The 13,221-nt window shown below is 42.1% G+C and overlaps 1 protein-coding gene across 1 annotated transcript in view; it reads left to right on the plus strand.

Annotated features, from left to right (window-relative positions):
- The window catches only part of LOC124795804, a 55,151-nt gene extending 52,809 nt beyond the window's left edge, over window positions 1-2,342 (plus strand). The window contains exon 8 of the mRNA XM_047259885.1: window positions 1,135-2,342. Within this exon, the coding sequence (XP_047115841.1) occupies window positions 1,135-1,490 (356 nt within the window). The 3' untranslated portion in view covers window positions 1,491-2,342. The remainder of the gene's footprint in view (window positions 1-1,134) is intronic.
- The last annotated feature ends 10,879 nt before the right edge of the window (window positions 2,343-13,221 follow it).

The raw sequence follows: 13,221 nt of genomic DNA on the forward strand, positions 1-13,221 counted from the left end.
AACACGGACTGAAGGTCCCAGTTATATAGTCATTTGGTTCTGAGAAGCACCTTTTGCTAGTGTTTGGTTACCTTAGCCTGCATGCTTGTAGTCAGATGCTCTAGCCGATATGCTCTAGCCGATATGCTCTAGCTCATTTAGCGTTACCCATGATGCACCTGTAATATTTTACTGCGGACGCGATCTAGATTTGCACCCCACCGAGCTTATTTGTTTCGATGTTAAAATATTTCTTGTTTTTGTAAACACTTTTCCTGCAATTGCTCGTCTGTATTTTATATCCTCTTTATCTCTGTCATCATCAGTCATTTACTGGGCAAGTAGTAAAAATCGACCGATACTTACAGTGTTCAATTGCACAACACAGTTTCTTCATTAGCGCCTCAGTTTTTGTTTCTTCTCGAAGTGCAGATTGAACAACGGCGGGGATAGGCTACAAGGTTGTTTGTTTTCTCAACTACTGCTTTTATACCATGTTCCCCGACTGTTATATCTGCAAGCTGTAAATTAACTTTCGCTCCCGGTATTTTACTCCTTCTACATTTAGAATTTCAAGGAGTGTGTTGCAGTCAACACAGTCAAAAGTTCTATCTAGATCTAAAAACACTGTAAAGGTAGCTTTTACTTACCTCACTCTAATTCTCAAATAATCCATAGGGTGAGTATTGCCCCACGTGTTTCTACATTTCTCTGGAAAGTAAAGTGCTATTTCTGGAGGTGGCTTCTACCAGTTTTTCCATTCTCCTGCAAACAATACGAGTATTTTACAACCATGACGTACTGTATTTTACTGATGGTTCAGTAATATTTTCATCGGTCAGCGTATGCCTTGTTTGAAACTAGGAGTGTTATATAATTCCTGAAGTCAGTCTCATATCTCTTGCGTACCAGGTGGAATAGCTTTATAACGATTGATTGGTTTAAATTACACGCTACCTGCCTTGCTTCTTTAAGGTGTTGTCGATAGTGAAATATGGTTGTTATCCGACAGAATAAAAGCGAAAAATTGTTTTACTGATCGATGATGTCTTCTTAGAAATAAAACATAAGCCAATAAGAAAGTATACTAGGTTAAAAACATGAATTTTCTAGGACTGTGTCTGAAAGCGATTTTTCTTCCTTTTCTTTCTGCAGATAACAGAATAAATAATATGCTGGAAGACAGTGACAAAAATAAGCGGCCTGATGGAAGGGTCGCCCAGACAACCGTTCCAGGAGCGGCGGGGCTTCCAGGTAAAACTGCCGACGCTGACAATGAAAACCTCAAAACCGACTCGTCCGCGCCCGCCGACCAGGGAAGCCGTGCTGCAGACGCTGCAAGTAGCAACGAAGCGACCGGACCGACAAAGAAAGCAAGCCCCGACAACGTGGCCAACGGTATCTCGAGGTTATCTCAGCATCATATAAATGGTAACAGTAGTGGGATACCCATCGACGTGTCTGCCAGTACAGAAAATCCAAGTATCTCGATACTAACAGACACCAGTTAGAAAGTTCTACTTGAAGAATCATCATTTTTCCATTGTGGATAAAATCCAGGTATGCGATGAAACTCTCAATATTTGCAGATATCTACTGTATATTAAAAAAGAAATGACTTGCTCGCTGAGCAGCAAAGTTCTAACATCAAATTGACAACAGTGACGGAGGGGAAGTTCCTGCAGGTTCTGCTAGAGTAAGGGCCCTCAAATTAGCATGTCATTAAAGATATGTAAAAAAGCAGAAATGGCAGTTTCAGATTTAAATTAACCCAAGTTATGTAGCTGTCTTGTACGTCATGTTCGTTACGCAGTTATAAATTTTTAAATTTCTCTGGGTGGTGCTTAGAATTAATTCGATGGGATGAAAGTAAACGATGGAGCATTTGAGAAATCTGTGACTTGAGCCCAGTTAATCTTATGTGGTTATTACATATTGATATACAAGGGCATTTTAAATGATATCAGCTCCACCATCGAAAAATGGCACGCGGTTTCAAAACTGTTCAACAGAAGGCACGCAAACAAATCCCGATTCTAATTCCGTCATTTTATTAATGTGTGTCACCCGAGGCAATCGTTCGTGGGGATAGTTCACCAAACTTAGGGAAATTCAGATGGCAGGAAGTTTATTATAAATTTAAGAAGCAGTACTGCTCGTACTGTAACTGAAAAATGTAAATTTTGCTTTGTTATTATTTGATTCTTAAATAGGTTATATCACATAATAACGGAGACCTTGTATTATAATGTACTGTTAGGGCAAAATTACGAAACTGGTACATTTTATTTACCACATACATGTAAATGATCGAACTAAGTCATATGTACAAGTCTTTGTGTAGAAAAGGTATGTAAATTTCAATGAACAATAAAACTGTTGCTAAAATTACAGAGTTTTATTCAGTCGAAGGTTATTTGTCTGAACGACAGCGCTTAATACTTTGTGTTTTGAAACAGTACTTTTATCATGATAAAAGATTCACTTAGTTGTGAATGTAGAACCTCTGGAAGGTCAGACGGATACTGAAAAGGTCTGACAGTCACTACGTAGAGTGTTCTCTAATTTTGTAAATGTACTTAAAATTGTTTATAATGTTTACGAATTTATTGTTGGATTCATACAATGAATCACAAAGCTCCCAATGGTGACTTTCTTCAGCAATAACATTTTATAACGATATATATGGAAGCTATATGAAATTATCATTAATTGTCTTGATTTAGCACAAGAACACCGATGTAGGGTAAGGTGCCTAAATATTATACAAAAGCAGAACTTCAGTCCGCAGTTTTGAAAGAAGAATATAGACTGTCATCAAAAAATTGTAAATGTTGCAGGGTTTAAGCTGCTTTAAAATGACACTGCATTTATTTAATTCTTTAAAGTTTCAAATGTAGATTAGAAAAAAAATAAACAGTCTCATTTTTTTGGACTGAAATCCTTAAATATGATATGACTCGTCCAAAATGTGATACACGTATCATATTGTTATGTAAATTAAAAATTAAAGGTAGGAGGTTCCGGTCTTATATGGATATAAGAGGTTCATTCAAATGATACCTGGTCAGTGAGTCTACCTTTGCCTAACAAATAGCATGGCACCATGCAACTGCGAGTATGGTGGCGCCATTTATTGGTAGAGATATTGACGCGTGCGCACCGTTTGAAGCTGCATAGCGCCAGTGTGGTTTCACGCCGAAGACAAGGTGGTCACACAAGTTATCGTCCACTTTATGCAGGCGAGTAAGCAGGAACGACGAGGAGTGATCGATTTTTGGCGACGGAGGGAGTTGAAGGCCGAAAAAAGTATCGACGGATGAAGGCTACGTACGGTGAGTACAGTCTTAGTCGTTCAAGTGTTGTGGAATGTCGCAAACGAGTCCTTGAGGGGGCGCGAGTCACTGGAAGACAACGCTCATCCTGGACAGGCTCATCGTGTCATCACATCGGAAATCGTTACGGAAGTGATTAAGTCTTGGACAACCGCAGAATCACCGTGCACGAGATCCATCGGTTACTGCGTCTTAGCGTGGGCAACTACGACGAAGTGTGTGAGTGGGTCCAGGCCTGGATCCGACAGCAGTCTACTAGCTTCGTCAAGGATGGAATCGACCGGCTAGTGACGCAATGGTTTTCACCAGCATGGACATACGGCAGGGGCTTATGAAACTAAATACTATGCAAAATTTTAAAACTTACACAAATACTATTTTCAACACAAACTTGTGCATTTTAAATGAGTACCCCTATTATGTCGTACGCAATCAATAGCATGAAAAATCACAAAAATAAAGTCGTTGGTTTCATCGCAATACGTCAGTTAAACCCGAGAAATTGCGAGGTGAAGTTGACGCTTGAAATAAATGAAGTTCACAGCTAGCGCACGTCCTGAGACTCGAGCGTGCACCTCGCGCTGTCTGTGTCAAGGGCTCAAACAATGGGAAGGTATGCACAATCCACAAAAATAAATAACATGTCCAACGCAAAGTTACGTTTTTCAAATTGTAAATGTATGTTTACTCCAGCGAAATGAGAACTAGAGCTACAATTAGAGATGAACACTTGAATTCACTTTGCTAAACACATTTACTAGTGACCTGTCGCCCACAGAAACTGTATTGTTGTGCATAGAAAATACACCCACATCTTGACCAATGAAACTGACACGTCAACATGTTCGAAGCGGCCTCCATTTGCATCCATATACGTTTGCAGACGGGTAACGAGAGAGTGTTGCACAGATTGTAGAGTTTCTACAGATATTGCCGCACATGCCACAGTAATACGCTATTGCATATCCTCTACTGTCGTTCGGGGTTCTTGATACACTGTGTCTCTCACTGCGACCCAGAGAAAAGTCAAATGGCGTTAAGTCGGGGGACCATGCTGGCCATCGCACAGTACCTCCCAGTTCCATCCACCTATTATGAAATGTTTCATCTAGAACGTCTCTGGCAACGTTTTCATTGTGTGTGGGACATCCATCATGTTGGAACCACATTGACAGAAGAGTTTCCAATCCTAGATCATCAGGAGCGCTAATGTGTTGAATAAATGATGCATATCGCTGTCCATTCAATGTTCCATGGTAGAAATATGGACCTACAATGCAGTTAGCAATGATACCGCACCAAATATTGACACATCACTGTCATTGATGAGCACCTTGGCGAATCCAGTGGGATTTTGCACGGACGGGTAGTGCATGTTCCGCAGATTCACATTACCATGATTTATAAATGAAGCCTCGTCCGTAAACAACGTATTGCTTAGGGATACTGGATTACCTTGCAACTGCTGAAGTGCAAAATGACAGAATGCCATGCGGGATTCAAAGTCATTCCCGAACAGTTCTTGGTGCAGTGAGATATGGAACGGATGAAACAGATGCCGATGCAAGATTCTACATGCACTACTGTGGCTTATTCCTACACCTCGTACACCCACCTGAGGATTGTGCGCTACAGCAGCCAGAACAGCTTTTTCGTTTCCATTGCCAGTCGCTGGCTTTGTACGTCGACGTTGTGTGTGAGCCCAGCTTCCTGTTTCCGTGAGTGTCTTGCGGATGCTGCCAATGGTTCGACGTGACGGACACCGTCGATCTGGGTAGCGTTCAGCATACAGTGTCACAGCTGCGGTTACATTTCTGTGACATTCACCATAAATTAAAATATCTAGTTTTTCTTCATTACTGAAAGCCGGCATATCGACTAGATGACGGCAAATGTAACAAGCCACGAGAAAGCAGTTTTAATGTGGTAACGTATGTGAACTACTTTACTGAATTACGTTGCAGCATGGGAGCAGTTCAGCAGACCAGATTAGGAGACACTTTTACATTGAAGGTAGAGCGTGCCGTGGTAATATTGGTACGTTTACGGAAGAATACAGGCGACAGTGCTGGCAATCCCTGCTCTGCGCACAGTACTACAAGTGAGGGATTACGTAGGAAACTGTGACGCTGTTGGTATCCTTCACAAGCCACATATTTCAGAACTTTAGGTTTAGAAACGTGAAACCTATTGTGTTACCACTAATTGTACCTCTAGTTGTCATTTCGCATCAATAAACATTATGTGCAGGACATCCATAATTCTGATACCGCATTGATTGACACATAAGAGGTGAACCTGTTTAAGTAAGGTACAGCTCAAGAAGGGGCTAAACTATTCCCCTCTAGGAGTGCTATGAGTGAAATATGGGCCAATGATGTGTTGTCATAGAATACCACACCTAACACTCCACTGATGTATTACGTCAGTCTCAGGACGTGCACTAGCTGTGCGCTTCATTTATTTCAAGCGTCAACTTCGCTTACCAATTTCTCGGGATGTAATTGACGTATTGCGATACAACCAACGCCATAATTTGTGATTTTTCATGCTATTGATTGCTTACGAAATAGGGGATGTCAATTTAACAATACACAAGTTTGTGTTGAAAATAGTATTTGTTTCCGTTTTAAAATTTTGCATAGTATTTGGTTTCCTAAGCCCCTGCCGTACGTCCATGCTGGTGAAAACTTTTTCAATTTTTGTTCCACAGATATTTGAGGTGGCAGAGTATGAGAGAGAGAGAGAGAGAGAGAGAGAGAGAGAGAGAGAGAGAGAGAGAGAGAGAGAGAGAGAGTTTCGTATTTGCCACTCCCCACTCCAGTACCAACATGAATTAGAAATTTCCCTATCATATCACTCCTATTAATAAGAGATATCTTTTCCACTGAACTAAAAATCTATTTTGTCCTTGTGCACAGACATTAGAAACTTAATGTCTATGCCATTTTCCAGTATTTTTTGTATGGTACAGACATCTGTCGCAGTGCGAATTCTCCTTCCCTCATCTAAATTTAGCCAAGATATGACCTTTTCCATCTACATGTACTGGATCATTCATTACAAAAGGGCCGGGTGTTGATTCTCCAAACATCTTCCACGCTGTCGTCACTCCTTAAAGAGATGTCGGGATCAGTGTCAGTTTCCTCAGTTCCTTTTTGTGTACTTGCCGCAGCTTTAGTAACAGCATAGCTTTCTGGTCCTCCTGCTTCTGGCCTACCCATTTTTTGTTTGATAGGCTTTATTTTTCAGAAAGGAGTTTGCCGCTAGAGATGTGGTCTCCGGCGGTGGTGTGGCTGACGCCTGGGAATGGCGGCAACACGCAATACACCGCTGTGTATATGCTGTCTGGGTCGTAGGCGACACTGTCACGTTTGGGAATCAACAAAATCATATTTTGGAATGGAGCATATCAGACTTAATGCTTATATTGACTGCTTCATAATAATCTTCCTATGGTAAATGTGAAAATAACGAATAATTCAATAGATATGTCATAGTTTGCTGTGTATGTAACAAATTTAGTCAATGCATAGCAAACGCTTGCTTAAGTATGACAAGTGTTCTATAGCTTTGGGCACATATACACTCCTGGAAATGGAAAAAAGAACACATTGACACCGGTGTGTCAGACCCACCATACTTGCTCCGGACACTACGAGAGGGCCGTACAAGCAATGATCACACGCACGGCACAGCGGACACACCAGGAACCGCGGTGTTGGCCGACGAATGGCGCTAGCTGCGCAGCATTTGTGCACCGCCGCAGTCAGTGTCAGATAGTTTGCCGTGGCATACGGAGCTCCATCGCAGTCTTTAACACTGGTAGCATGCCGCGACAGCGTGGACGTGAACCGTATGTGCAGTTGACGGACTTTGAGCGAGGGCGTATAGTGGGCACGCGGGAGGCCAAACACGTGGGGCGTGAGGTCTCCACAGTACATCGATGTTGTCGCCAGTGGTCGGCGGAAGGTGCACGTGCCCATCGACCTGGGACCGGACCGCAGCGACGCACGGATGCACGCCAAGACCGTAGGATCCTACGCAGTGCCGTAGGGGACCGCACCGCCACTTCCCAGCAAATTAGGGACACTGTTGCTCCTGGGGTATCGGCGAGGACCATTCGCAACCGTCTCCATGAAGCTGGGCTACGGTCCCGCACACCGTTAGGCCGTCTTCCGCTCACGCCCCAACATCGTGCAGCCCGCCTCCAGTGGTGTCGCGACAAGCGTGAATGGAGGGACGAATGGAGACGTGTCGTCTTCAGCGATGAGAGTCGCTTCTGCCTTGGTGCCAATGATGGTCGTATGCGTGTTTGGCGCCGTGCAGGTGAGCGCCACAATCAGGACTGCATACGACCGAGGCACACAGGGCCAACACCAGGCATCATGGTGTGGGGAGCGATCTCCTACACTGGCCGTGCACCACTGGTGATCGTCGAGGGGACACTGAATAGTGCACGGTACATCCAAACCGTCATCGAACCCATCGTTCTACCATTCCTAGACCGGCAAGGGAACTTGCTGTTCCAACAGGACAATGCACGTCCGCATGTATCCCGTGCCACCCAACGTGCTCTAGAAGGTGTAAGGCAACTACCCTGGCCAGCAAGATCTCTGGATCTGTCCCCCATTGAGCATGTTTGGGACTGGATGAAGCGTCGTCTCACGCGGTCTGCACGTCCAGCACGAACGCTGGTCCAAATGAGGCGCCAGGTGGAAATGGCATGGCAAGCCGTTCCACAGGACTACATCCAGCATCTGCGAAAGGTGGATATACACTGTACTAGTGCCGACATTGTGCATGCTCTGTTGCCTGTGTCTATGTGCCTGTGGTTCTGTCAGTGTGATCATGTGATGTATCTGACCCCCAGGAATGTGTCAATAAAGTTTCCCCTTCCTGGGACAATAAATTCACGGTGTTCTTATTTCAATTTCCAGGAGTGTATTTTCAGTCTGCTATTGCTGTTTGTCACAATTATTTTTTACTTCCAAAGTGAAGTTTCTAATAGAAAAACAGATTATCACCAATTATCACTAAATAATGGCTGCGTTAGAACGTTAAGAAACATTTGTGATAGGTATGGTCTTATAAAGAGACTGGGTGCATCACGTTTTAGAAAGTTTTGGCTGTATCAATTTTAGGACATATTACCCTAGTTGTCTTTTTTCTATTCCCTTAATTTTACTAATCCTATCGGAAGCGAGGTTGCGGTTGTTACCCACTATCTGTAATTATTGTTATTAACAAGCAGCAACATAGTTAAACGTATTCTACACAATACATAACGAAGTATTTCGACAGTAAATTCCCATTTATGTTCTTATGTGAATTTGCCTCATTACGAAGCGAATATATAATAAGGCCTAATCATGGACGGCACAAAATGACTTTGGGTGCATGTACTAGCGAATGTGCGTCTCTTATAAAATTTAGTAATTTCTATGGTTATAAAAATCTCAACTTAAGAAATGTATCAAAAGAACAACTGATAATTCCGTGTATCAGCGTCTGAAGTTGCTAGCAGTTACATAAGGAACGTTAATGAAGCCAGCAATATAGACGAAAGTATAGACTGTAACTGAGCGTTGATCAGTTCTTGAGTGGGTGGAAATATAATTTGCAGCTTATTATCGTCTTCTCTGCCATCACGGAAAATATCAACTTCTAGTTTGGCATGTTTACACAGATGCCCTCTAACCACAGTACGATCAAGTTAAAGTTACATAGATGTTAGTAATCTTTCTCATGGTATTTAACAACCCTCAGTATTAAACGTTTAAAGACAAAAATTTTTACTAAAAATAAAAGAAAGTAATAAAACATATAATGGCAAATATTTTTTATTGAAATAAATTTTTTTCAATCAAGTGAAACTTTACCTTCGTGTACGACAACACAGCAACGTTTCTTCTTCGTGAATGATCCTACACACACTCAGAACACGAAATTAATGTAAATGATCTCTAGATGATGCTTTATCATTATGGCCTCCCTGTTAGGAGCTGTTGTACTTGTTACTTTACACCTTGCAACCTCGATAAACTCACTGACTTTACATATAAATACGAAACATGATACCTTTACACCTTAGTCGAAAAGGAGAGATGCTGATGTATTGGAAAAATTTATGAACCGAAACATTTTATTGATTTTAAATTTTTTGACGAATAGAGAAGTTTGTTGTTGGAGTGGTAAATTAAATGTTTACAAAGACAATGGACTGACATTTGTTCAGCAAATCAGCAAATCACCAAATCAGAAAAAGTCGAGTGTATTGACCCAAAAATTCACTATGAACATAAGAAGTGCGTTATGATTTCTACGCTTTAAAGTAAGTTTTCTTTGCTGTAATTTCGTTCCTGAATTAAAAGGCAGCGTTGTATAGGAATTCAGGCACTGCCTATCATGAGCTTGATCAGAGATGGTACAGGAATGGTACCTCCTTAGAGGATCTACTTGGAACTGCCTGGTCTGGCAGCACACAACCGTAGTGCCTGTTTTAGTTACAGGAGATGGCGATACATGTCTTCAGAGGCTATCAAGATGACAACTGTGATGAGGAGGACAACGCGCAATACAACAGTCGCAGACCACTTCTCGTCACGCAAAAGGAACGGACTCCATTGACGAAGCATAGCATTTCCATTTCGGTCTCCACTCGAGAAAGTATCCAGTGAAACGTAATCAATTTAAATTAGCATACATTGCCTTCTTTATGCCGATGTATTGTAGCGGTTTGATGTGGGAAATCTGAATGACTACGTAACTACTGTGTTAAGGTAGACAAGTACATGTAGACCATAAAAATTTCTGAAGTATTCTCGTGGACGGAAGGCATTAAGTAATCAAAAGTGGTCCAGAAATAGCTCAAGAGAAAATGAATATAATCATCTTTCGGTCGAAGCTCTTTCCTTTGAGTTTCCTTTAACGATACATAAGTTTTTGGATGGGGTCCACTCTTTAGGAAAACACGATTTTGTTTTTGATCTCAGACATGTTTCACTGCAGTTTCAGCTTCTTCAGTGGGCTGTTATTTTATGGTTCTTAAAGATAAAGAATATTTTTTACTGTTTGAATAAATGTAAATATTAGCTTTTAAAATCGTAATTACAGATTTTTGAAGAAACACAAAAATATGAAATCAGCTTTTTACCACATGGTGTGTTTTTCCTGGTGTATTATGTTTTTACAGTGACTCACACTGTCATCTTCAATCATTTACACCTGAAATTAGACAAATTACTTAAGCAAAAATTACGATTTGAAAATAGTTATGGCTATGCCTGAAATTAATTAATTGTATGTGGAAGGGTGTGTGTGTGTGTGTGTGTGTGTGTGTGTGTGTGTGTGTGTGTGTGTGTGTGTGTGTGTGTGTGTGTGTGAAAAGAGGGAGAGGGGGGAGAGAGATATTTTTCATCATTTTTTGTGTTGTGGATGAAGGGGTGAGGGGGGCAAAGGTTGGCGTTATGTAATAATTCTTTGAGGGCAGCGAACATAATTCCATTGCAAAGAGCTGTGTGTTCATTATTATTCGTTTTCCTTCCACTATGGCTTTTTGTATTACACAGTTTTCTTCAATTATTAGATTTCTGTGGAAGGGGGGGGGGGGTTGTTGCTGCATTTGAGAATTTTCAAGTCAATATTGACCCCTGTTAGCATAACACGCACACGCACACGCACACGCACACGCACACGCACACGCACACGCACACGCACACGCACACGCACACGCACACGCACACGCACACGCACACGCACACGCACACGCACACGCACACGCACACGCACACGCACACGCACACGCACACGCACACGCACACGCACACGCACACGCACACGCACGAAAGATTCAGAACAACCGCTAGAAACACCAACTGTTTCACTGTCAGCTATCTTGTTTTTTCACCTACAAGTGTTCCACCGTCCGCCATCTTGTTTTTACAGCTGGTAAACAGTAAAACTGACAGTAGCTGAGTGGTCAGCACGAGGAATGTCAATTTTAAGGGCCTGGGTTCGATTCCCAGCTGGGTTGGAGATTTTATGTGTTTCTTCAAAAATCAGTAATTACGATTTTAAAAACTAAAATATATATATACAAATAGTAAAGAACATTATCTTTAACAGCCATAAAATAAAAGCCCAGAAGATGGTGCAACTGCATTTAAACATGTTTGGGATAGAAAACAAAATCGTGTTTCGCTAAAGAGCGATTCCATCCAAAAACATATGTAAAGAAAATGAATATCTCTACTGTAAGAGGACTGGAGAATAGCAACGTACAGTAACAAGAAACACATAACACATAACACATTTGTTGTTAAACTTACGGAGCCTTGCAATGGTCTTGTACGATACATTCGATATGAAGTTTACGCGAAAACGAACCACAACCTATAATGAAACAGCAATGAGAAAAAAACAGTTCTGTATCTCATTTCTGTCGATCCAGTTGGTTGACAACGATTTTGCAATGAGTTCTGGCGTACTGATTCAAACTAAGATGTGGTATGAAAGAAAAACTTCATGATGTTAAAAGTTCGTATTGCCGTTTGTGTTAGTGAAACAGTTTAGTTTTAAAATAACTGTCTTCCGAAAAATACACAATGTCCTTTTTTTCATTGTTTACCCGTAAATTAGCGATATATTTACTGGTGAGCTAAAACGTCTTGACCACCTGACTAACAGCGCTCCTGTGCCCCATTGCAACTCAGTACAACGGTGATTCTGCGAAACAAAGATTCGAGGGGTTCCTTGTATGTTTCGGAGACATATGGCACCAGTGCCTACGCTCAGTTCACACAATTTTCGTAAATTACCGGTGGGTGGTTTTTGGGCGCCGAGTTGGCGCCCCATACCGTCGCCGATGTGTTTAATCGTGTTTACATCAGGCGAATCTGATAGCCACGACATCAACATGAGTTAAATACAGTCCTCAAACCACTGTAGTAGGATTCTGGCAGTTTTCCTGCTGTATGATGTCATCGGCATCGGGAAGACATGAAGCGTGAAGAGATGCGGGTGGTCCGAAATAACGTTCACGTAGGTATCACGGTGTCTTAGATTACGATCACATGTCCCATGGAAGCTGAAGTGAATATTCCCCAAACCTAAATAATGCCTCTAGCAGCTGACGTTATGACACGGTGCATGTTTCGTGCAGTCGTTCACCTAGATGACGTATCCGTGCGGGACCAACGACCTGGCGTAACTAGGAAAGCCATTAATTCTACTGGATGACACGTTACCGCTGATCCTCTGTGCGGTCTCTATGACCCTGTGCCCAATGCAATCTTAACTGAAGACGTCGCTGGGTCATCAGGAGAACACGTGGAGGTCGCCTGCTATGGAACCCACTGCTCAATAATGAGAATACACTGTGTGAAGAGCACTTGCGACTGCTACTGTAATATTCTATATTCTGTGATTCTGCGAGACGGATGGGTCAGCTTCTTCTCCGTTCAAGCCACTAATAGCGAGAGAGGTGGCGCAGGGGTTACCACACTGGCCTTGCATTCGAGAGGACGACGGTTCAAACCCACGTCCGGCCATCCTGACTTGGGTTTTCTATAATTGCCCGAAACTGCTTCAGGCAAATGTCAGAATGGTTCCTTTGAGAGGCACGCCCGACTCCCTTCCCATCGTATCCTAATCCGATATGACCGACGTACTCACTGTTAGCTCCTCTCCCCCCAACCAACCGACCAAGCCACTATTGACCGTGTATCACGGAGAACAGCAATTCATTACAAATATTCACGGAAATAAAATTTAGAAAAAACAATTACTTGTTCATCAAAGAAAAATACTTTTCCCAACTACTTTCCAGACAATAGGTTGCCAGGTTTTAAAATGTATAGCTGCAGGCCGTGCTTTAAATGAAGCACCTTCAGGTTGACCGATCACA

Source organism: Schistocerca piceifrons, chromosome 4, assembly GCF_021461385.2.
Source record: "Schistocerca piceifrons isolate TAMUIC-IGC-003096 chromosome 4, iqSchPice1.1, whole genome shotgun sequence".
Lineage (NCBI taxonomy): Eukaryota > Metazoa > Arthropoda > Insecta > Orthoptera > Acrididae > Schistocerca > Schistocerca piceifrons.